The sequence below is a fragment of the Prionailurus viverrinus genome, chromosome B1 (genome assembly GCF_022837055.1).
Source record: "Prionailurus viverrinus isolate Anna chromosome B1, UM_Priviv_1.0, whole genome shotgun sequence".
Classification (NCBI taxonomy): domain Eukaryota; kingdom Metazoa; phylum Chordata; class Mammalia; order Carnivora; family Felidae; genus Prionailurus; species Prionailurus viverrinus.
In genome coordinates this window covers 172,933,964-172,960,959 of record NC_062564.1, presented here as the reverse complement: position 1 = coordinate 172,960,959, position 26,996 = coordinate 172,933,964, and the positions used below count along the sequence as shown (strand labels likewise).

General features: G+C 33.4%; 1 protein-coding gene across 2 annotated transcripts in view; it reads right to left on the bottom strand.

Moving 5' to 3' along the window:
- Positions 1 to 26,996, bottom strand: part of PDS5A (PDS5 cohesin associated factor A) — a 140,555-nt gene that overhangs the window by 60,016 nt on the left and 53,543 nt on the right. For both annotated transcript variants that reach the window (XM_047855751.1, XM_047855750.1), the window contains exons 7-17: positions 26,028 to 26,108; positions 23,717 to 23,857; positions 20,780 to 20,895; positions 18,335 to 18,429; positions 17,453 to 17,598; positions 15,157 to 15,308; positions 13,556 to 13,669; positions 11,209 to 11,290; positions 9,832 to 9,880; positions 9,508 to 9,647; positions 2,594 to 2,709 (exon numbers count right to left, since the gene is read on the bottom strand). In XM_047855751.1, coding sequence (XP_047711707.1) covers positions 2,594 to 2,709; positions 9,508 to 9,647; positions 9,832 to 9,880; positions 11,209 to 11,290; positions 13,556 to 13,669; positions 15,157 to 15,308; positions 17,453 to 17,598; positions 18,335 to 18,429; positions 20,780 to 20,895; positions 23,717 to 23,857; positions 26,028 to 26,108 — 1,232 coding nt within the window. The remainder of the gene's footprint in view (positions 1 to 2,593; positions 2,710 to 9,507; positions 9,648 to 9,831; positions 9,881 to 11,208; positions 11,291 to 13,555; positions 13,670 to 15,156; positions 15,309 to 17,452; positions 17,599 to 18,334; positions 18,430 to 20,779; positions 20,896 to 23,716; positions 23,858 to 26,027; positions 26,109 to 26,996) is intronic.

Below are 26,996 nucleotides of genomic sequence, written 5' to 3'. Positions count from 1 at the left end.
GTAATTCCACTACTGGGTATTTCAAATGAAAATACTAATTTGAAAAGATGTATGTATCCCTATGTTTACTGCATTTTTTATAATAATCAAGACATGGAAGCAACCTAAGTGTCCAATAGCAGATGAACAGATAAAGATGTGGTATGTGTATGTATGTATGTGTACACACAGGAATAATATGCAGCAATAAAAAGGGATAAGGTCTTGTCATTTGCAACCACATGGATGGACCTAGATGATATTATGCTAAGTGAAATAAGTCAGAGAAAGACAAGTATGATTTATGATATTTTTGATTTACTCATGTAGAATGTAAAAAAACCAAATGAATAAACAAACTAAATGCAGAATCAGACCTATAAATACAGAGAACTGATGGTTGCAAGAGGGAAGGGGGAAGAGGAGTGGAAGATATAGGCTTCTAGTTATGGAATACACCATCGGAATAAAAGGTACAGTGCAGGGGATATAATTAATGATATTGTAACAGCGTTGTATGGTAACAGATGGTAGTTATATTTGTGGTGAGCCATAGCATATAGTATAGAGATGCCAAATCACTATGCTGTACTCCCGAAACTAATTAACATTGTGTCTGAAATATACCCAAATAAAAAAAATTAAAACAGAGGTGCCTGGGTGGCTCAGTTGGTTAAGTGCCTGACTCTTGATCTCAGCTCAGGTCTTGACTCAGGATCATGGATTCAAGCCCTGCACTGGGCTCTGCATTAGGTGAAAAGCCAATTAAAAAATAAATAAGTAAAAACAAAAAAATTAAAATAAAATTACTTCCATCCTTTGGAAAAATAAAATAAATCTAGGGTTTTTGTCATTACCCAGCTGTGAACAAACCACTTACTCTCTGAAAACCTTACTTTTCTAAGCTCCAACTCTTAATTTCAGTTCAGGTCATGATCTTGTGGTTGGTGAGTTCGAGCCCCATGTCAAGCTCTTGGCTGTCAGTGCAGAGCCCACTTCGGATCCTCTGTCCTCCTCTCTCTTTGCACCTACCCCACTCACTCACTCTCTCAAAAATAAACAAACATTAAAAAAAAAGAGAAAAAGGTAGACAGACATTGCTGTTATAAGCTGAATTGTGTACCCACAAATTAAATGTTGGAGTCTAATCTACAGTAGCTGATAATGTGAGTATATTTGAAAGTAGGGTCTTAACACAGATAATTAAGGTAAAATGAGGTGAAATGTGTGAGCCATTATTCAATATAATTATTGTTCTTATAGGAAGGGAAGATTAGGACACAGATAAAGTAAGACCCTATAAGGAGACAGTGAGAGGAGGCCATCTGCAAGTCAAGAAGAGAGGCTTCAGAAGAAATCAAACTTGATGGCACCTTGATCTTTGACTTGTGGCCTCCAGAACTGTGAGAAAATTAATTTCAGTTGTTAAAGTCACCCAGTCTGTGGTATTTTGTTATGGCAGCCCTAGAAAACCAAAAGAACTGGCATTTCAATACAACCAAAGCAATAATTCACATACAGTGAAATAACTAATAGCTAGAATCAGGTCTCCTAATCCAAAGGTATTTAAAAAGAAAACCAATAAAGGTTGCCTGGGTGGCTCAGTTGGTTAAGCATCCGATTCTGGCTCAGGTCATGATCTCGTGGTTCGTGAGTTGGAGCCCCACGTTGGGCTCTGTGCTGACAGCTCGGAGCCTGGGGCTCCGCTTCAGATTCTGTGTCTCCCTCTTTCTCTCAAAAATAAATAAACATTAAAAAAGAGAGAGAGAGAGAGAGAGAGAGAGAGAGAGAGAGAGAGAGAGAGAAAGAACCAATAAAAACAAAAGAAAACAGAGAGAGAGAACCAGTAAGTACTATATAGTGACCCAACATGAAAAGGAAGATATACAGCTTGTCTACAGGAAAAATGATTAGTGCAAGGGAAAAGTATTCACAGAGGTTTACAACAGAAATCATCAGAAACAACTGAAATGCATGAAATTATGGAAAACACTTAATAAAAAACAATAGCTGTTAATGTCTATTGTGCCAGGCTTCTTAGTTTTTATGTTATCTCTAATTCTGACAATCATATGACAAGGAGATGTTATACACATATTAAAGTTAAAAATAAAATTAAGAATTCAGATAGATTACCAGGCTTCTTCAAAGACACAAACTGGTATGTAGCAGACACATGCTGTGACACCAGATTAGTCTAATGGCAACTTGTTCTCTTTTCAAAATACTATTCTGTTTTCACATATCTCAACTGAACAATGATACAATACATACTACAGGAATGTTGTGTGGCCATCAAAATGGCTAAGAAAACTCAAAGATTGACAGCCTACAGATTTAAAAATTTCTTCTTTTTCCATATTTTGCGTTCTAGGGTTTTCTTTGATGAGCACAGATAGGCTAAAAATAAAACACAAGAACTCTAAAAAAATTAAAATCATTGAAGTAAGTCAAAGACTAGAAAATGAGTAAGCCCTTCTTTCAACTTGAATGATATATTAAAAAGGGATACAGGGAGACTTTTTAGGTTTTCTTAGGGACCCAGAATTTAAACTTACCACACTGTGGTTTCAGACCATATTCTATTTTTGAGTGAATAGATTTCCTGGCTTACCTTATGGCTTCTGAATCAATGTGCACAGGTGCAATTCTTTCCAACAGAAATTTGACCATCTCTAGAAAAGGGTTTGTTGGCTGCTTAGGATTTGCAAGTTTTCGAGCTATTTCTCTCTATAGAAGGGAAAGATTTTACCGTAAGTATGATTCATATTCATATTTTTCAAAATAAAAGTGACTATAGGTATCAAAAGCATTTAAAGATTCAAAACCAGCAGAATCTGCTTTAGACTTGACTAAATTTCTGCTTTAGACCCTGACTAGAATTATATACTCATTAGGTTATCACTGCAAAATCTATACTGTGGAGGACAGAAAGGGGATAACATTGTGTGATTTATGCCTTTTATCCTATATTTCTCCCATGAAATTATTGCTTAGTAAACAATCTTTTTTACTGCTCTTTCAAAAAGTTAACAATTAATACTTTCATGGGTATCTTTTATTAGTTTATTTCATAATTTGACAGAATATTATGCTTTCAGTTAATGATTTGTCTTTTTAAAGAGGGGGAGATTCATAAGTATGTAATTATTTATAAAATTTTTAGTTCTGGAAAAACATAGGTGATTCCAAAGATGGTGGCATTACATCAAATAGTTCCTACAAAGAAAACATGTTATTGCTGGAATTTCTAAAGAATATATTGGGACTTTATTAGAGAGCCTGATTCTCCCAAAGACAAGGTTAAATTCACAAAGTGCTGGGCACTGGGGGAAGAAGTTTAATCACAAATTTAATCAACACAATTTAATCAACATTTAATGAATATTTCTGCTGAATAAATATAAATTTTGGGTGAGAAGATAATGCATATTAAAAGTACATCCCAAACTATAAAGCAGTTAACAAATAATAGTCACTTTATATGTTTTTTCATAAAAAACATAAACAAATATATATTCAGGGGACAAGGGAAAAATGAAACAATTTCTACTATAATCTCAGTGATATCTTGACACAAGTTAATTTTATAAAGACAATATTAAATTGGATACCATCCATGTTTCTCATTAGAGTGTAAGTCTCGGGAAAACTTATTAGTCATTAAGAGATGCTTGATTTATTTTGCAAACTATAATTAACTTAGCAAAACTTTAGCATTTGAGAAAATAAAAATACTTTAGTCAGTGTTCAGTCCTTACATACTTTGCTCTAACCCGCAGGTATACATTTTAAATCTGAATTTAAGTACAGTTACTATCTTTTGAAATCAAATTTGTTTTGTGCAGGTCTCCCCAAAAGGGGACTTTTTTTTTTTTTTATCCCTAGCATAAAATTTAATTGCTTTAACCTAAAATAAAGTCAGTGATCATTTAATAACAAATAAGCCTACTGGAAAATTGCTAGACAAACTATACTAGTCAGTACCCTGGAATAGGTTACTAAAAAAGAAAAAAAAACTAGGCATTAAGAGAGACAGTTATGGTACTAGAGACAAGCATAGAAAAAATAAAGGAAATGCTAAAGGGAAAAAGAATAATTCACAATTATATAAACCTAGTAATAATACCATATAAAATACACCTATGTACATAACAACCCTAGATATAATTAACTTTTAAAACCTAATGTTTTTATATTCCAATATAACCTTACATTTAAGTAATCTTTCATAATAATTTTTGTATGTGATAATCTTAAGTGATACTGGGAATACACAGCAAGCCAAATTAGTTTGTGGCAACAAAAACCAACTAGTTTGTAGCTTTGTTTTCTTTATGCAATTAAGAAAAAAAAAAAAAACAACAACACACCCACACATACTTCCAATGCACAAACAGAAACATCTAAGACCAACAAGAAGTTTCATAACTGACAAAGCTTCAAACAGAAGTAATCATATGCAATCATTTTAGGAAATGACAGCAGAATGAATAAAGAAAATGAATTCTTTCTGCATCTCTGACAATGTTTCCAAAATTTCTCATCAACTATGCTAACACTGCAGATTGATACTATTACTGATACATATTTACTAGTCACAGAAATTGTTTAGTATATTAAATATGCACTCTTAAAGAATGTCAAACAAATAAATAGTCCCTATTCTCAACAAGCTTATAATTTTTTAATCCTGTTATTATAACACTAAAGAGCTTAAAAATTCTGCATTTATATATCTCCTTTGTTCTTCATACTTTTCCTTTCTCATTTTGACAATAAAAAATATAAATGTTTGTTAAAAAAATTGTACTCGGGGCGCCTGGGTGGCGCAGTCGGTTAAGCGTCCGACTTCAGCCAGGTCGCGATCTCGCGGTCCGGGAGTTCGAGCCCCGCGTTGGGCTCTGGGCTGATGGCTCAGAGCCTGGAGCCTGTTTCAGATTCTGTGTCTCCCTCTCTCTCTGCCCCTCCCCCATTCATGCTCGGTCTCTCTCTGTCCCAGAAATAAATAAACGGTGAAAAAAAAAATTAAAAAAAAAAAATTGTACTCTTTCACATACACACTAAATATCTCCTCTCATATACTTTGCTGTTTTCCTAATCAAAATGTCTCCTAGATTTAACATTATCAATTTTCACAGCTGGAATCAGTAAACTAGATAAAGCATAATTTCTCACAAGAAGCAGCTTCTAAAGGTTTAACTTTCATGATTCAGTGACCTGTTCTTTTCAGTTCCTAAACGTAATCCCAATGTGTGTGTATGGAGGGCAGGGCGGACTTCCCAATCAACAAGCAATTCTCCAAACACCAGCAGGGTGTCCTACAATTCAACTCAATTCCGACACTGTCTATCCAAGATAGGATTGGTTCCCACAGGTTAAGGGTTCAGTCTTAAGGGACTGCCTCCCACCCCTGCCCCTGCCCCTGCCCCTGCCCAGGTGTAAGCCCAGGTAGTTACCTATACTTCCGACCAACTGGCTGTAAATCTAGGTTCCCATAACCCCCTCCTTCCTTGGGTCTGATTAACTTGCTAGAGTACTTCATGTAACTCAGAGCAATATTTTACTTACCAGATTACTATAAAAGGATATATAACTAAGGAATAGTCAGATGAAAGAGATGCATAGGGCAAAGTATGTGGAAAGGACAGGGAGCTTCCATTCCTTCTGTGAGTCTGTCACTCTCCCCAAATCTCTACATGTCCACCAACCCGGAAGCTCTCTGAACTTTGTCTTTTTTAGTTTTTATGGAGGATTCAATACATAGGTTGATTGATCAAATCATTGGCCATTGGTGACTGACCTCAGTTTCCAACCCTCTTATCATGTAATTGGCTCCAGAGGCAACCAGTCCCCATCCTTAGGCCTAGTTGCTAAAGACACCACATTAACATAACAAAAGACACCTACGTGGCTTTCTGCACTTCGGTAACTTAAAGGGTTTTTACTTCTGTACCAGAAATGGGAGACAAAGACCAAATATATATTTCTTACTATAAATCACATCACCCCTGTATATCATTCTAACTATAGAAAGATTAAATTAAAAGAAAACAAGAAACATTTGATGATTGTTACTAAATAGCATGCATTAGCATCTCTCTCCCTTTCCATTCTTTTCTTTACCTCCTCTAGGAACTATACCAACCAGTCTTGAATTCCAGACTTCTAAACACAACTGCTGAGAGGCCACACATCGTTATCTTTTTCTATCCCTCCAATATCTTTTCCGATATCCAGTTACTGAGGCTAGAAATACAGCCAGTCATTCTTGATGTAGTGGTCTAATCCCTACTTACATAATTGTTAAGATTCAATTCAGGAACCACTTATTCTCGAGTAAGCTATTCCAACCAATTTCCACCCTGGCCTGGAATGGGGGCTGTTCCTTTGTGTTACAAAGGACATGATTCTTTCAGAATACTTACCACGCTATATTCTCTATTGAAATATTTGCCTGCCTCTGTCACCTAAACTACAACCTCAGTGAGAGACTATGTATAATACAATTTACTAAATTATGCAGTGCATTATAATGGTGTAGGCTTGATCAAGGGACAACCCAAAATTTGGCCTTCAGAAGATACAATGCATATTCAGATAACCCTGTAGAAGGGTTTTTTAAGGTGTGATCTGTGAAGTACTCTAGCAGAATCACTTTGAGACCGTTAAAAAGATGGAGATTTGTGATCCCTTTCCACTTATTTTAAGAATTGCCAGTGTTTGTCATGTATATGTAGTACCACAAAAATTACCATTTATTTACATCTTATGGGGTAGCACAAGGGTCTTATTTTAAGTCATACACAAAATTTCATTCCATCTTACTCTAACAATCTCATGAGGTTGATAATATTTATAGATGAAGAAAAGGAGGCTCAGAAATACTGAGTAACTCACTAACAGTCACAATGGTAGTAAATGGTACAGCTGGAATTTAAACCTAGGACTGTCTCAAATGCTCCATTAATAAGCTTACTGGAAAATCTTGAAATTTAGGAGCCATGGTCATGCTAGAGCATCAAATAGCAAGCAGAGCTCATGCTATAGCAAATATGTGATCTTTCCCTAAAATAAAGGTGTGGAAACTCAATACCTGAAGTGCAAAGGGAAAGCAAACCTGAACAGCACACACTGCAATACCACTGCTCATCTTCTCTCACTATACCATCGTGTATATATGTATTAAGCCATAGTATGGGTCTATTGTTATTCCTTGCTCAAAGTATTAGATCTCCATTCCTACAAAACTCTTGTTACTGAGTAATGTTCACTTCTTGAGAAGAAGTGATTGTCATTTAGAAAAAAAGGAAGTGGTGATACATACACATTAGTAGGGGATAGAGAGAAATTCTGAGAATGAAAGCTACACAGAATGACAGAAACTAAATTTTGTGTATTTCTTTATTCTTTTCTTCTATTTCAGAATGAAAGCAGCAAGAAAAAAGAATGTGATAATAGAGGATGTATATAACTAATACCAGTAGCCCTTGGGGAGAAGGACAAAAGGATATAGATATTCTGGAAAATGGCAAAAACTAACAGTGGTGTTTTCCTGAGTGTGTAAAGAGTATTATAAATCCTATTTTATACTCAATATACAGATAAGTTAAATAATGTGCTCAGAATACACAATGCTCATGTAAAAGCCAGAAAACAAATTACTGTGAAACCATTCACCAAAGAAAACAAACTAAAAAATGTGAAGAGTCTTCTAGAATAGACTTCTATTAGCTATTCTGTGGACCATTACCTAAAATATCTTCAGAATAATTTCCCCTCCAAAAAAGTATCATCACCTTGCTCTTTCCAGTGCAACTGCAGTCCTCATCTCTACTTTCCTGGTTGCTAAAATCAGGAGCACTGATTGGCTACACTGCATGGCTGTGGTATTCATCCTGAGATATTTTGGTTACAAACATCTGTTTTGCATATACTTTTTGGATTTAGAAACTTTTAAATATTTATGGTCTGACAAATAGTAGGAATTCATGTTATTGCCATTTTTTCAAACTCAAGCTTAATTTCTGTTTCTCTCAGACCAAAAACACCACCTGATTGTTCTTTCTCAAGGTGCACATTTGTTGAGCAGTACTCAGTTTGAACTGGCTCTTCCGGTAAACAATGGAATGTATAGAAAGAACACAATTGTGGACTTATGATAGATCTAGACTCTATCTGAAGCTCAGCCACTATCACCAGATGTAAAATACTGGATAAGAAACCTTAAAATTCAATGTCTTTATTTGTAAAATCAAATGCTTAAACCAACTATTTCTAAGGTCTTTTCAAGCTATTTCATTCTATGATCCAATTATATTAGTTGATGCCCTGCAGGACACAGCACTCTGGAGCTAGAATTCTAAATCTCAAAGAAGTAAATGAAACCTTTAAATGTTTTCGGCAAACCACTCATTCAGAAGTGCAAAGGTTGAGGGAGTCTGGGTGGTTGGTATATCCATATTCCCAGACCCAAAAGAAGAGTCCACTGTTCTCTTCCCTAACTTGGCTTCCCCTCATCTTTTCCTAATTCCTGGTCTTTTTAGATCCACTTAGTGACCCAGTATTCCTAGAATGAATAAAAAATACCTATACCATGCTTTCATACCATTTCTTATACACATGTATCATAGTCCTCATCCCTTTATTACATAATTATCCCACTCTAATTCTTTCTAGAACAAAGTTAGGCATAAGTATCTGAAATATTTTTTTTCTCTTATTCATCTCTGTAAGCCTAGTCCCCAACATAGCAGTTGTAATATATGCGCTATACCACAGAAATACAATGTATTTAAATCCTAAAGGGCCATGTATTAGGACTCTCTCTCTCTCTCTCTCTCTCTCTCTCTCACACACACACACACACACACACACACACACACACACACACAATCTTCTAACGATCCTGTGAGGTTTTCACACATAGATGAGAAAAATGAGGCTACAAAATATTGAACTTACTAAAGGTCACACTGGTAGTAAATGGTATAGGTGAAATTCAAACACAAAACTCATAAAATGCTGAATAAAAAAATGGATGAAGTTCTTTCCTGATATTTTCAATGAATACTGGTTTTCTATAAAATAAAGAATCCAGGAATAGAATGAAGACAAAAGCCTAAATGGGAAATTACCTTCTCTATAAATGCATATATGACAATGTAACTGTTGCTAATTTATTGACAAGGGTTATCTCCATCCTAATACAGAAGTGAAGAAACTGTATGCACACACAAGGATTTAGAAAGTTCTATTTACATTAACAAATGTCTACTAAATGCAAAGCATACTGTCTTGCTCAATTCCTAGGACCAATCTCCCTAGCTTAGTTCTCTAGTGTTTTCCCTGGAATTTGGCTGAACACTGGTGAGACAACTAAGCTGATCACAGATATACTCCTGAGTAATTTAGAGCTCACATTATAGTTAAATTAACACAAATAATTTATGTAAGGCAGGTTTTAATGAAATATAAATTTCAATAAGCAAAGCTAAAAGAACAAATGTACAAGTATAATTTACTAACCACACAAACATCTGCCTGTTTGCAAGAACAGGTTGGACTGATTAATAACTCCAGCTGAGACCGCAATTTCTCATCATCACCGAGAACCTGATTAAATTTCTTCACAAAATCTTGTGCTTTCCCAGGGTCAGGCAAATTCTCTATAAAAATGAAAGAGAATCAGTATTATAAAAGAAAAACTACTCTGCTAAACTAAGAGCAAGCTCTCTTAAAAATTATGCTGAATTATTTTCTTTTACTTGGTATTAAATTGTCCCATTGGGTAAGTTATTTGCCTGTTTTGATGTTTATTATGTTATATATGGAATGAATAAGCAAACTCACTTGCTATGGTCATCAGTTTTCCAAACATGGCAGAACAGTTAGCCTCTGACTGAAATTTAAAACAAAAAGAAGTCATATGAACAAATTTCTGTAAGAAAATCCAAACTCAGTATTATACCTTTTTTAAAATTAAAAAAAAAAAAAAAAAATCATCACAAACCAGCCACCAGAAAATCTATACCAGAAGTTGGTAACAAAAAATTGTGGAGTAGCAACAACTATTAAGTCAGGACAAACAGAAGGAAAGGTGATGTCAGAAGGAAGGTATTTAAAAATTAAAAAAGGAATATACAATTTCCATAGAGAAAACATCTTGCCAGAAGATTGAACTGAAGATAACTGAAACAATTATCATACCAAAATTACTATGAAACCATACATCAAAGAAAATTAACTAAAAATGTGAATAGGAAAAAAAAATTCTTCCTGAATAGTTCTATTATCTATTTGATGACCTATTACTAAAATAACCTCAAAACAAACAAACGAACAAAAAAAAAACAACTCAGAAAATCACCTCCTTTCCAAAAAGTACTTCTGGTGCTCGCTTCAGCAGCACATATACAAAAAGTACTTCCGTATTGTCCAACACAATAAAGTATGAAATTTGAGTAATTTGGATCAGAAATTGGTAAACTATGGTCCTACAGACCATCTGTTTTTATTAAAGGTTTGCTGAAACACACACTGTTTATTTACATACTGTCTATGACTGCTTTTGCAATTTTATAAAGGCAGAGTTGAGAAGTTCACCAAGACTTTATGGCTGGCAAAGCCTAAATTTTTACAACCTCATCAGTTACAAAAAAAGTTTGCCAACCCTTGCTTTAGCATCAATAGATCTTTGAAGGGTCTCTGTCTATGATTCCCTAGTTAAGAACACCTATTCTAGCAACACATTGAGAAATATATTAAGAAATTACTCAAGTTTCTTTCCCCCATCTTCCAGAAAACATTGGGCAGAATTTTTTTTTGTTAATTTGACTTTGGCATATTTATAGGATTGGCACTGGATTTGATACTGACTCTATATTGAAGGACCAAAAAATCATGGGAGTAAAAAAAAAACCCATGACTTTATATAGAATTTTATCTTGAGACTTAATTCTAATTATTTGAAAATTGATGAACTATGTATAAATGCTTAGTATCTAAAGTGATAAACTAGACATCACCATTTCTTTGCTCATGCTAGAAAATAAAATTTTGTTATATTCATTTACAGTGAAAATTTTGCTTAGAAAACTACAGAAATTATGTGTAACTGACATTTGGAAAATACTCAAAATACTTTTTGCTTGCTTCATTATATGTAACTAGAGAAAAACTGAATAATGACCATAACAAACTATTAATTTAAACAAATCATGAACCTACTGTAGGTTGCTTGTGCAAATCCAATAGTTCTCGTACATGACTTCTGAGCATGTTCTGACACTTCCACATTTCGTTGAGAGCTCTGTTAATAAAGTTATAAGCATGAAAAAGAGATAACGTAATATAACAATTCTGGTAACTACTCCATCCTACTTTTCTTGTTGCCTTGTATAAATACACCATGCTTGTATATCTACCTAAAATTTTAAGCACCAGCACTGACATTTATTTATTAGGATTAAGACAGGTTAGTTTAAAAAATTTTTTTAACATTTATTTATTTTAGAGAGAGACAGAGTAGAGGATGGGCAGAGAGAGAGGGAAGAGAGAATCCTAAGCAGGCTCTGCTCTCTGTGCTCCACTCTGTGAATGCAGAGCCTAATGTGGGGCTCAAACCTACAACCCGGGAGACCATGACTCGAGCCAAAATCAAGACTGATGGCTCATGACTGAGCTACCCAGGCGCCCCAAGACAGGTTAGTTTAAAATGGTAAACGTAAACCTTCTTATGAGAGAAAATATTTGAGAAGTTTAGGAGGATGAAAAAAATCTTTCCAGGTAAATGAAGGGACTGAAAGACATTCTAAGCAGAGATAGCTAGAATGTTCTGGCATAAAAGATAAAATGTCATCAAAATGCCTGCAACAAAGGAAACTTAAAAAAAAATTACAGATTTGGAACACAGACTATGAATGGAGTAGTATCAGGAAGCTGGAACATACTGTAGAAAAGGATCAGATTGTAAAGGCTTTTCATGGCAAGCTAAGACATATGTATGAAAGGCTGGAAAAATGAACTTCTTAGAAATGATGTAGATTCAAGGAACCAAATTTAACTTGAGTGTGTTTACTCTAGACTACTCTCTCTATGAAAGCAGATTTTCTTCTCTCACAAACACAGTCCATAATTCCAGGTGTCTAGAGGACCTCTGAGATATTAGTCTATCTTAGAGTATTGTTTGCCAATATTCTGAAATATAAACAGAGACTAAACCTTAGGCCAGGGATTTACTATCTACAGTGAGCATTAGGAATCACTCACAAATTAAAAACAAATGATGGCTAATGCCTCCTTACACGATACACTAAGGATACTACGTTACTTCTGTAGAATTTCTGCTGAAAATGTATAAACTTAATCTAATAATGAGGAAACACTAGATGAACCCAAATTGAGGGAATATTCTACAAAATAACTGGACTGGACTATGCAATACTCTTCCCTAGTCATCAAAGTCCTAAAAGACAAAGAAAGAGAGAGCAATGGCTTCAAGTTAAGAGACCAGACACATGACAACCAAATGCAATCTGTAATACTAGAAAGGGGGGGAAAAAAAAACCCCATAAAGCACATTAATGAGACAACTGAGGAAATTTAAATACATATTAGATTAGACAATAATATTGTATCAATGCTAAATCTCTTGATTTGTCAAGAATACTCTGGTTATATCCTATTCTTAGGGAATATACATTGAAATATTTAGGGGTAACGGGATCTAATGTCTGCAAATTACTCTCAGATGGTTCAGAAGAAAATATTTATGTAGAGATAAAGAAAAAGTATATGCAAATGGCAAATGATAAAGCAAATGATGAATCTGGGTATAAGGACATCATAATGCTCTGTACTATTGCTGCAGTCTTTCTGTAAATTTGAAATTATATGAAAGTTAAAAGATAAATATACAAAATATACACATATTGTAATAAACACACACACATACACACACACACACACACACACACACACACACACACACACACACATGCTGAGGTTCTTTTCAGAAGAACCAGGTATCTCAACAACAGGACTTATTTACTTTTTAAAAAGCTTTATTACAGTGGAGTGACCACATATCCCAGTGGCCTAGGACAGTTAAAGTTTATATCAACTGTCTGATCAAAAATATTAATAGTGCCTTTCAGTCTCAAAAATATCCCAGTTCAGACTACCAATCATATGGTCCTTCTACATAGAGGTGATCTGGATATGCTCTCTTGCTAAAGAAGTAGTACTTAGTTCTTAGACATAGTATTGTAAAGCTCCAATAGTGTAATTCAGACTCCAGTCAACAGGCAGACAAAAGTAATTTTGACATAGGGATTCCTTTGAATCCCTGAAACGATATATATATTTCGGACTCAGGTGCCAAAATACTATCTATGTACATAGGAATATTTTTGCTTTTAAATTTACCTGAACTTGTGAAATTTTTCTCTATAAATATTTACCTGAGGTTCCTGATTCAACTAGAAGAAGCAACAACCCCATCAACAACAATTAGATAAGGTGAAGTAATTTTATAAAATCTTTACTCCAAACATTCACTTAAAAAGTAACTTACTTGACAGCATTTGGATCCAAACTAGCATATAAATAATATAAGCATTTCATTCTCTCTTCTGTTTCCAGGTTGTGGGGGACAAGATACTGAGCAAAGATTTTCTCTACCAACAGTCTATGAAACAAAAAATACCCACCAATAATATAATTATTCTATTTTTTAGAAGCAACAGGCATTTTATATTTTAACCATCTTATGCAAAAATATCAGACCTATATGTGCAAATGGTGATGCCTATATGTGCAAATACAATGGAAAATATTATTATGTGACTGGTTCCTTTTCTTGGAGTACAGTTGTGGGTTGGGTTTTGTTTTTGTTTTTTGTTTTTTGTTTTTTTTTGAGCAATCTCTATGCCCAACATAGGGCTCAACCCATGAGATCAAGTCGCATGCTCTACCAACTGAGCCAGGCAGGTACCGTGGACTAGTTATTTTTAAACTTACAGCGAGTTGCGATTTGTGACTTTACTTTTTGTCAGTGTGGAACATTTGTTCTAAAAGGGTCATACATTACTCCTAAACACAAGGTGCTAGGCTGTTCCACCTATTCTTCTTCATCAGTCCTGATCTATAATAGTAAATTACTTAACACTACATATAAAGCTAACAATCAAGAACAGCTAATTGTCAAAAACAAAAACATTAACTTCCTCTAGTTATAGTTCAACTCTTTCCCCGTGGTGTCATTACATAAAATCAGAAGCATCTTCCTTCATATTGCTTCCTGAAAAGTTAGCTTTTCCTGGGCACATCTGATCTCTCTTCTCTCCACAGTCTAAATTCCTTACCAATACTGCAATAACTTTCTTGCTAAGCTTATATTTATTATTCAATATCACTGGAATAAGAAAATACAAGAGACCCTCATTCATCAATGAAATGCACAGCCAATGATACCAAAGCAGTCAGTCTAATGTAACAAAACATTCCAGGTATTCTGCAAAAGCCAAAATCATCACTGCAATTAAAAACAGAATTACAAGTAAAACTTGAAAAATGAAAACAACCTAAGTCCTTATCACTAGAAAAAAAATTTGTAACTAAGGTGCCATATCGTGATCTTTTCCCAATATATACAAATATAGAATGTTATACACACCTGAAACTAGTATGCTATGTATCAATTATACCTCAATAAAAAAAAAACACCACAGTACTACCTCTATTAATATTTACAGTGTTTCAAAAAAGGAAGCATAACAACTAGCAGTTACTGAATAGTGCTGTATTGCCAGGCATTGGGCTAGGGAGCTCTATGTTCATTTTTTATTTAATCTACATTACAATCTTGTAAGGAAAGCTTTATTATTACTCCTTTTTTTTAGATAAAACCAAGATATACAGAAGACGGTTGTGCAAAGACACACATCTAATAAGGGGCAAAATGAACATCTGGCCTCTGGTCTGACTCTGAAGCCCGTGTCTATTTCATTAATTATGCTACTTGACAATTATTGCTAGTCTTATTTAAATATAGTATGTATAAATACAATAAAGTGATTTCTAAATTTAGAAATAATTATAAAAGAGAAGTAAATTATGTTAAAAAAATTAAAAGCATTTTTATATTCAACCATTCTACCAACATATTAGACTCACTTGTCATCGATGCTATTCTGATAATAAATATGCAAAAGCTTGTCCTTTATCCAGCTGACTTTCTCTGCAGCTTCTTTTCCTGCTTCACCATGAAGACAGTATTTCTTATAAAGCTGAGCAAGACCCATCATAGCTTCTTTTCTTACTCGCCACTAAAAAGTATAGTTTATTGAATGAGTGAGATACCAAACTTTAGAATGCTAATCTGTAAAAAATTGCCATTTCTTCAACTAGGTTGTACAATCAGACTTACATGTATATAAACTAGCACAATATTTATTTTCCTAAGCAACAAATTGCTTTACCAACACTGAACAGGTTCTTATTTATAAATCTGACTACTTTAAAAATTGTCTAATGCAAATACTACTACATCAACCTACCAATTTTATTTCCCTCACAGCCAAGCCATCAGTAGTAAATCTTACAGAAGACTTCATTAGATTCTGTCTTAAAAAATGTGCCCAAGTTTTAGAAGTGATTAAAAGGTAAAAGAGAAAGTGTGTGATTTACTCTGCAACCAAAAGCCCTATCATCTGGAATGCTGTATCCTAATTAAATTTCTTTTGTTATTAACTCAGAATAAGAAGAGCAAAATTTAATATCAAGATCTTAGAATTACAAAGTTGGAAAGTACCTTAGCGATCATCTTAAGTGAACTTCCTTACTTTATAGATTAAATGGGCAAATGATTTACCTAGCCACATACTACTAGTTACTGGAAGACTCTTTGGGACTTCTAGAGACTGGAACGGTTTACAAAGAGGAAAGAAAGGTAGTAGGAGGAAGGTAGATAAAAAAGGAGACTATAAAAACCTACAGTTAGAACCATGATAGTGAGATGTAGTAAAACAAAACAAAACAAAACAAAACCAGAAAAGATATTTATCCCAACAAGTCAGAACATATTATCTTTGGTTTATTTACATTAATATTTCTTTATAATTTTTTGTACAATTTCCTCATTTTTAGGCTATTTAGTAGATGAATGAAACTCTGTCCCCATACAACAAGTAATGGATGTCGTGTGACATTTCTCACATGAAACCAAAGAATGTAAGCAGTGAAATCTAAAGATTAAGTCCTGTCCTCACATTTTATAGAGGAGAAAACAAATTTCAGAAAGGCTATACCCAGGGCCATCTAATTTATTACACCAAAATCCAGGTCCTAAAATGTCTAGTAGATGCTATATGACCATACCATGCACCCTCAGGAAGATTAATTTATTTAACTCCTTCGGAAAGTATAAACATTTACAGAAGCTGGAGTGAAATGTTACTAAAAGGAGGAAGTAACACAAATGGTAATACCTTAAATCAAGTGTGTGTATGGGGTTGGGGAGAGAGTTACCAGCTAATCACTAGGTAGGGTATCATTTCATTTAAATTAAAGCCAAGAGGGAAAACTTGTTCAAAGTTAGAATTACTGATACAGTTGAATATGTTCAACAGTGCCCACTTTACATATTTGCCTCCTCTATTTTAAAAGAAAGAATAAATACCTCTTGCTATATTTCATATCCAAGAAATGTAGTTTTACTCTGAAATTATTACTAAATGACACTGGTTTCAGGAGGACAGTGTGTTTTAAACTATGCATCAAATAAAATAGCACACTGCAAAGGCAACCTCTGTTAAAGATGTTAGTAAGAAGCATGTCTAATCAGCCTGCCTTGCACGTCTGTCTCTTGCTTATAGTTGACACTATTCCTTAGGAACCACTTTTGTTGTTCTTAGTACTACTCTTATCAACCCATGTTTTTAACTGTAACCAGAGAGAGGAAATCACCCAAAAAAGTAACTAAAGAACTATCATTTCTGCCCTTAGCTTAGCAAAGCAATACAGAAATATCATTTTCATATAAAGTAACATATTCTTTTAATTCAATGAGTGATAGACCCAGCTAAGTTTATATAACATGTCAATTTTGAAAATGCTAACTATAAGAAAAAAAAACAACAACATAGGTGATCAATCACTATTCTTTTGAAACTCATCATATAAGTGAAAAGGTAAAATAAAACTTTAATTGAGCTGCTCTTTTTTATAAAGGTAGGCTAGAAGACAAACCCATGCCTAATATCTGAAAAGCTATAGAACCCAATGTATTCATTTGTAAAGGTAATTAAAAGATACACAGAAAACATAAAAAATTTTAGATTTTTACTTAGTACTGTATTGATTTGAACTTCACACATAAAAGTTTTAGGTACACTGGGAATAATTCCTATTGTATTTAACAAACACTTTAAATATAGCAAATTACAAAAGAATAAAATTCCTCAGATTTTACCCGTTTATCCAGTGTTCTTTCCCTTACAAAGCCAAGTAGCTGATCATTCACTAAGGCAAGGTCTCTTTTGGCAGCTGTTATTATAGTAACAATGACATCATGACGAATTGCTTCTTCTGGATCATGTGATCTAACTTTCAAATATTCTGTAATATAAGAAAAAAACTAAAGCTAAATGTTAGTTATGATATTTGTCATGTTCAGAATGACAGAAAAAACCAATGCTTTATGTTTTTATCCATACCAAAACAATGTTTGTAAAATGAGGCATGAATTAAAATAATTTTATTTTTGAGGAGGCAATACCCTACATAATCACAAAATAAACTAGACCACACTAGGTAGCTATTACTGCAAAGTCACATCTTAATAAAGAATGTATTTTGCCTCAACTACTCTGGAAAAGTCAAATCACAAAGCAATATCTGATTTATATAGTTCAAAACTTAAGTTACAATACCTCTTTTTTGGTAAATGCCATTTTGATAAAAGCATTTATTTACTAACACCAAATAAGTGAGTTCAAATGCTCTAAGTTCAAGTGAAGAATGAGAAATTCTAGTCTACTCCAGAAGATACTTTTCCACTTACTATTAGATATGTTACTATATTTAATTATCACATAGGTATAATGATTTGTGCCAAATCCAATGTCTACTTCCTCAAATTACGATTTCCAAAAAATTCCAAAGGATTACAATATGAAGATTTCAAATATAATTTTATTGTACAAACATAAAATCATTTATAGTTCATGACTGATAGAAATCTGAAATAGTGTCAGAGTTAAAACCTATTCAGAAACTAAATGTAAGATCAAAGCTCCCATCTAAATGTATTTGTGTAATTGCTCCCATATTTGTAATAAATCAGCCAGCTTACCTGTGAGATCCTTTGCTAAATCTGGGTGATTCATTAAACAGTGGCTGGCAAATTTCACACTTTCTAATCTCACAGGAACGTGAATATCATTAAATCTACATGGAAATAGTTGCTAAAGATTAGTTGTAAAGGCAACATAATTACTGTCAAATAAGGTATATCCACATTATATAAATGGCTGTTAATTATTATGACAGTTAATGGGTTCTGAAGGTAGAATATAAAGAAATACATATTTTCACAAAAACATTTTTGAAAACAGAATGTTTACCACACCAAAACAAACAAAAGTATAAACATATCCCTCAACCCACACTATCTAACTCTGTAGTGCCCCAAATTTAACAGCCTAAAATGATACAAAACAAACAAAAAATAAATATTTAAAACCTAAAAAATCTACATGAAAGAAGTTTATAGAGGGAAAATACTAGGAGGAATAAGAGGTAGAAAGCAAGAGAGAGGCAGATCCAGAAGTTCAAAGATGATTTTATAAAATGCTTGTGTCATGCTGCCTTACAACAAAAAAGTTTCAAACCCTCCGATAAACTTGTATTTAAATGCTCTTTTAAAAGGTCTAGTACATTGTAAAATTGCAATAAGTATGAAACACTTCATGTAGATCCACAAATGTAAATAAAGAGTTAAGCTCAGCAATTCTCAAATTTAAAATTTATTATGGGCAATTTAAAAAACATTTATTAATTATAAATAAAGTGATTCTAAAAAGCAAGAAATATTTTTATTTTTGAAGTAATCTCATAAAATAACCAATTAAAGTTATTTAATAAACATTTACGTCCATGGCCTTTTACTTCCTTAAACAATTTTACTTTAATAAATCGTGCATTTAGGATTTATAATTTTATTTTTAAAATATTTTTAAAATATTTATTCTGAGAGAGAGAGAGAGAGAGAGAGAGAGAGAGAGAGCGAGCACAAGTGGGGGGGGATGGGGTGCAGAGAGACAGGGAGAGAGAGAATCCCAAGGCGGCTCCGTGCAGGGGTCGATCTCACAAACCATGAGATCATGAGTTTGACGCTTAATTGACTGAGTCACCCAGGTGCCCCTAGGATTAATGATCTTCTAACTGCCAGAAAAAAATGAAAACATTACCATTTATGATCAAGTAAATTACAAAGTATCAAAACACTTACTGCTAAATAGCTAAGGTAAATAATATGGTAAAACTGGTAATACTTCTTTGTTTCTATGAATCAGAGACTGATTATTAGATATAGCAGTGAATGTAAAATTATGAATATAAGAAACTGCTTACAGCTGATTTAGTTTTTACAAGTGATTGTTTTGCTATAAACACTGAGGCAATCACAAGGACAAAAATCACTCTTCTGTTTACTGACAAGTACAGTTGCTTCATTATCTCTAAGTTCTCATAAAATCAAGTTTCATTATTCAAAATAGCATTTAAAGACCTTCAGAATGGTCTGTTCTGGGAAAGTAACTTAAGACTGTCATTATGTCAGTGTCAGAGATTTCTCAGATTTGTTTGTTATACTGTAATATTTAACTTACGATTATTATAATGAATTTATCTTAACATAATTTCTAAGCCCACCTTCTGAACCAGTTGAATTGATAAATCTAAAATGTTCTCCAGAATACTAACAGTAAAAACTGGCTTTTCATGGTTTGAAGCAAAGCAACATGTACAGGGAATGCAAGAGGGAATCTGATAAATTTCATATTTTTCAACCTTACCATCATGTTGAACAGAATCTAGTAATTCTAGATTCTTGAGAAAGAACATTAAAGGCTATCTGAATTGGGTGCCTGGCTGGCTCAGTTGCTTAAGTGTCCAACTCTTGATTTTGGCTCAGGTCATGATTTCATGGTTCATGAGTTCGAGCCCCACATCTGGCTCCTGCGCTGACAGCACAGAGCTGCTTCGAACTCTCTCTCTCTTTCTCAGCCCCTTCCTGCTTGTGCACTCTCACTCTCTAAAAATAAATAAATAAACTTAAAAAAAAAAAGCTATCTGAATGAAGAGCAATTATTTTCAATTTCAAAGTCATATAATACCACATTAGTTCACAACATACATCATTCAATTAGATAAGCTACAAACCTAAAAGATAAACACTAGTAAATGAATACATTGCTGGACTGAGGAATGGCATGGCCTGGATCATTGTCTTCAGTCTCATGATTTAAAAATCTTAAGACTGAACATTTTCAGATGTTGCCTAATGACATTATTTTAGCACAGAAAGATTAAAAAATGTTATGTGGTAAGTAAAATAATAAGCATTTCTTCATAAAAAATCTGATCTACAATTTGTTCTCCAAGAACAGCAACATAGACACTAAAAAACAAACGTATCAATTGAAGTTTTGAAATGTATGGTTTTAATCAAGCAGACCATACTGACTGGCCTCTGAAACGTAAAAATTAGAATCCATAGAACTATATGTCCTCTTACCGTCCAAGAAAACATTGCCAAAGAGGACGATTCTGTGTTGCCAAATCAGAATCTTTAGAACCAAACAATTTAGCTAAAAGTCGAACAACAGCTAATCGTTCTTCTCCATCATTGCTCTAAGGAAAAAGAGAAAATAAATGAAGTCAAGGTTTATTCATCAGATTATAGAAAACAACATGATATATTCCCAAGAAGCTACAATTTCCTATTTCTGCTTACAATGACGAGAATTTTAAAATATCATATGCTCATATGCTCTTACTTACTATGTAGAAATTGATGTGAGTCCATGTTAGATCATTTGGTTCTTTGCTCTTATTTCACACCCCCTACAACTGCTAATTTATGGCCCCTCCAACTGCTTGTTTGCAATCTATAATGTAGAAATATGAAGATAATCATTCAATTCTAACATTCCCTAAGAGTTTGAGAAAAAATTCTGTGAAGGGAAAAGCTGCAAATAATTCCCACCCTAGTAAGTTTTCTTGTAAGAAATCTTTCCTGCCATTTGAGCTCCAGGGTAAACTCATATCAACTAAAATTTTGATATATGAAATTTTAAATGAGGATCCCCTAACTTACTGGAGAACAGGACACTGAAGAATGTCATGATTCAGGAAAACTCATTTTAATGGAAGAGCAAGAATTTTTAGAAGATTTAAAGGTCAGGTGAACTGAACGCTACAAAAAAAAATCAAAACTTAGTTTGAAGTTGTTTTTCGATAAAGGCCTCCAATTTTCTTATCCTAAATCAATATATGCTATGAATTCTGTTCCAATTTCACTAGTGATGTCACATCTTAATAGAAATTAAATTATTCTGAAACCATATGGTATGTGAAACTTTAAAAATCACATATTCATGTGCTCACTTCGTTCGGCAGCACATATACTAAAAATCACATATTCACTAGGAAAACAAAGACAGTAACTAAAAGCAATTGCTAATTTTTTTCAAACATTCAAATTGTTTTTGAATACCAGAAATACCAGTAATACCAGAAATCAAATAAAGAAATATTAATGGAAAAAGATACTACATTAAAAAAATAAAGGCATGGGATATGGTCTTTGTTACGAATGGCTTATCTTTCAGGAATAGGGGTTTTGTGGGTAAGAGAGGCACACTTATCAAACATGTAAAAATGAAAACTATATCAAGCTTTAACATTTATAATCATAAAAATGATTTTCTTTGATGAAGTTTTTCTCAAGCAATGTGACAACAATACAGATTAGAATCTTTTAGTAAGCCCAATCAACTAATCAACATGATTTATTTTTTTAAAGAAAAATCAATCTATCTCTTAAATGTCAAAAACTAAAATAAGTAGAAGTTTTATTCTACTGGTAACTACTTCAGTAGTTTAGTGATTACTTCAAATGATGTGACATTTCATATCTATATTTTTAACTACTGAAACTGAATGAAAACTTGCCCCCCTACCTTTTTAAAATGTAAAATATATTCCTTGAGTGAAGTTGGAATATGGTTATAGTTATGGTAAAATTTTTTTGGTGCAAAAATCACTTGGTGTCTCCCTCAGTTACTTTAAGTCCACACAAAGAAACCTAGAAATCTAGTTCTTAATTCCTTCCCACCATCTATCATGGCAATCTTGTTTAAGGATTGAAGAGGTGTGAGTTTTCATATTCAGACTGTATGAAGAGATTGAGAGAAAAAATTTTAATGCCTTATACCTAGAAATAATTTGATATGGGAACATCTTTAGGCTGTTGTTAAATTCTTAATATTAAAAAATAAAAAAAAACCCTTGTTCTTCATGTGATATTTTCCACATAACAGGGTCTCTTTTTATTTTTTTTATTTATAACCCCCCCCCACCCCAAGATATAACAGAGTTTCTTAGAAGCTTGGTACGATGTCCTTTTATACTATAAATAATGAATATTTATAATAAAGACAATATGGACAATTCTTAATTATCATGTACACATGTTTTTTAAAAAGTCTAAAAATTGGAGTTCTAATCCTAAATCTTTTTATTTTTTTCTAATGCTTATTTTATTTTTGAGAGAGACAGAGCATGAGTGGGAGAGGGGCAGAGAGAGGGAGAACAGAATCTAAAGCAGGTTCCAGGCTCTGAGCTGTCAGCACAGATTCCAGGGCAGGGCTCGAACCCACAAACCGTGATGTGAGATCATGGCCTGAGCTGAAGTTGGACACTTAACCAACTGAGCCACCCAGGTGCCCCTCAAATCTGTTTTAACTGTGTAACTGGGCAAAATACTTCATCTTAAGGTTTTCACTTCAAAAATCAAAACCATAATGTTGGTCCTAACTATACCACAGTTTGATTTAAGGATCAAGTAAGATACTGGATATATAATAAAGCCTTTCAAAAAGTCCAGAATATTAAGCAAATATAAGCTGTTATCTCCTATAGTGTGATTGGGATACGAGATCAAGTGTCAAGTTTTCATATATTTGAGGAGTTATGAATTCCTCGTTGAGTTGGCCATAAAAAAAAGAGTATGCCCTAAGTCATACAGTAAAATTTTTGTCCTTGATCTATACTATGGAAGGTTCATACAGTTAAATCAAGACTCTTTGACCACTCAGTTTGAAATCTTTTGAAGTTCTAAAACATACCTACATAATAATAAATACTATTTAATAACAATATGTATTGTAAGGGATAATACCATTTTGCATACCTATAATTTGTGTCATTGTGTTTATCAGATATTCAGCAACTAGGAGAGTTATAATTTTCCAATATAATTCTATGACACCCAAATGAGAGAGACTGTTTTACTGAAATGATTAAAAAATGTATACCTTAACTAAATGTAAGAAGTTGAACTCACGTTTTATTCTTTTATATAGAACAACTATATATTTACATCTTTTACAGTTATATATAAATTTTTCTCTTAAAGCTTAAAGGGCTTAAAAATTATAGTCAGTCCTACCTTTAGTTTGAATTCAAGCTGCGGCATGACAGATAATAATAAATGCGGATCTATCGCAAAAAGTTCCTGAATCAGATCAAATACATGTTCTGACAAATCACTTACTGACGATCTTCCCAGCACCAGGACTTGATTGAAAAACTACAGGAGATAGTAAACAAAAATAAAACATCCATTTAATTAAAAAATTTGACATATTTTTTATACACATGTGTCTAAATAACATAGATTTAGGCATTACATATATAACTGAAGGGGATGAAACAAAACAGGTATTTCAATTACTAATATATGATAGAACAGTCACTAAAATAAACCTCTAAATATCAAAATAGGAATGTCCAGGGAGAAAGATAAAAAAGATTAGCTTTCTTCCAAATTAAGACAGCATTTCTAGGAATCTTAACTTTCATAAAAACAAAACAACTTAGTTTTGTCACTCATTATAAAGAATTTTACAGAGAAATTTCTTTAAAACAGAAAAATTTTAAAGACAGTCTTTTTGTTTTTTATTCAAGTCTGACTAATTTTGCCATTAGTTTAATAATAGAGAATACTTAGGGGCACCTGAATGGCTCAGTCAGTTAAGCATCTGACTCTTGATTTTGGCTCAAGTCATGATCTCACAGTTCATGGGATCAAGCCTCGCGACGGGCTCAGTGCTGTCAGCACCTGAGATTCTCTCTTTCTCCCTTTCTCTGACCCTTGGGTAGAAAGGGTCACGCTGGCTGTCACAGGACTCTATCTCACAAACTGTGAGATCATGACCTGAGCCTAAATCAAGAGTCTGACACTTAACCGACTGAGCCACCCAGGCACCTTGAATTTTTTTTTTTTTTTTTTTTTTAATACTCAGAGAAAGTCAAATACATTTGGATTCAGAGGACCAAGAGAAAGAAAAGGTGATGATATAAAAGCTAACTGATAATTTAAAAGAATGCTGGGAAGAAACAAAGACTATCAAAAGCACAAATTAAAAGAGACCTCTACTCCCTGCCAACATACATAACACACTTATAAAAAATATATTTAAAAATGCTAAAGAGGAAGTTGCACATAACTGACCTAAGTATATTTCTGGTAGTATCATCAAACAATATATGTCCTTTGAAAAGCAACATACATGAAAAGTTAGGTAATATTCATACTTATTATACAGACCATAGAAAAAAAATTAAAAATAGTTTTAACAAGTTAAAAAATACATATACACAAAAAATGAATAAGCATAGAACAGTAATTTTGGAAGGATATATGAAAGTCTATTGGTAGAGGTTATTTATGAGAACTAAAAAAAGGGTACTCAGGGTTGAAGCGAGACACTTTTCACTGTATATTCTTTTGTGAAAAGAAACTTAGTTTTACCATGTTTAAATATTAATTTAGTAATATAAACAATACTAACAATCCATACCACTGAATATACTCCCACTTGGGGTTTTTTTTTAATGTGGAAAATAACTCAACAATAGATAAATGCTACATTCACAAAGAAAATTAATTACTAAAAAGAAAACATTGAACAAAATCTAAATGCAAGATAATAAGGAAATGGTTAGGTAAATTATGGGTATATGTCAGTTCAAAAAACATTTATAGTCATTGCTATTATAAATAAGGTAATATCAAAATATAGAGGTATATACAAATACAGACAATTCAAAATTTTATATAGCATATCTGAAAAAATAGAGGGGTATGAGCACATGTGCAACAGTGGAATTAACTGATAAACGGACACAGAGAGCCAAAGGTAAAGAAAGGAGAAAGTAAGAGAGATCAGCATATTGGGGAGATAAAAAGATAAATATAAATACAAACGCAGTAAAAGGGGTGAAGTTGTAGACAAGTTTTCATAAAATATCTTCTATCTTATGCCATTTAAAAATGTCAAAGCTTGGGGCGCCTGGGTGGCGCAGTCGGTTAAGTGTCCGACTTCAGCCAGGTCATGATCTCACAGTCCGTGAGCTTGAGCCCCGCGTCAGGCTCTGGGCTGATGGCTCAGAGCCTGGAGCCTGTTTCCGATTCTGTGTCTCCCTCTCTCTCTGCCCCTCCCCCGTTCATGCTCTGTCTCTCTCTGTCCCAAAAATAAATAAACGTTGAAAAAAAAAATTTTTTTTTAAATGTCAAAGCTTATATATGTATTTTGTATTTGGTCACATCTGGATATATCAGTTCTTTTATGTATTTGTTTTAAATAGGTGAAACTGTTTATAGGCTAAATAAAACTATATGTAAAAGATCCCAGTAAGTTAATACAATGGATTAAGAATTATACAATTATAGAGTAAATATAAACAGAAATACATACATTGGCAATGCATGCCTCAATAGTCTGGACGGTCCTTTTCAACAGGACTTTTGCAAGGTCAAAGGACTGTTTATTTAAGTTCTGAAACACAATAAAAATATGCAAAGTTACAAAGGAGTTTGTGAATTTATGAGATAGCACCATAACGCTATTATCTTCAAATCTATAAACTATAAAGCAAAAAATATCACTGGATCTCATTTAAGGTTTTACCCAATATTCTCTAGACAAGTGGTCTTAAATGCAGAAGTTACAAATAGTGCTGTAATTCAAAAACAAACATACATTAGTTAGCCAAAAGCTCAACCCTATAGTATGTTTAGTTTTATTAAATAGAAAATGGACCTTAGGGTTTTTGGGTTAACCAGTTTGAACTGTCAATTCTACCCCTGAATCCTAAATGAATACACACAGACACCCTAACCCATCATCCTAAGTATTTCATTGTCTAATCAATATGTCCTCTAAGAAAGAGTACACCTGCAAAGTATCTCAAGAAAAACAGCTGGTCAATTATACTTGTGAAATGTTGAATACTGTGTTTGCTCCTCAAGATTCCCTGTACACTGTAACAAATTAAAGGGTCTGAGAAAGATCACAGAAAAGACATTATTTAATTTTTAAAAACTTACTTGGAATGGATTTCTCATTTTAAAGAGTACCTATCAATATCTCTATACTTGGGGAGTTTTGGACCAAACTGAGATTCATTCACCATCATCCTGCACCTCTCCCAAAAAGATGCTAGGAAACTTTTTATGCAAAGAGCCAGATGGTAAATATTTTAGGCTTTTTGAGTCATACAGTTACTGCTGCAACTATGCAATTCTGCTGTTGAGCACAGCCATAGGCAAAATGAAAATGAATGAGCATGGTTGTGTTCAAATAAAATTTTATTTACATAAATAGCTAGTAGGCCAGATTTGGTTCACAAGCCACAGATTCTTGACCCTTGCTCCAAGATTTTAT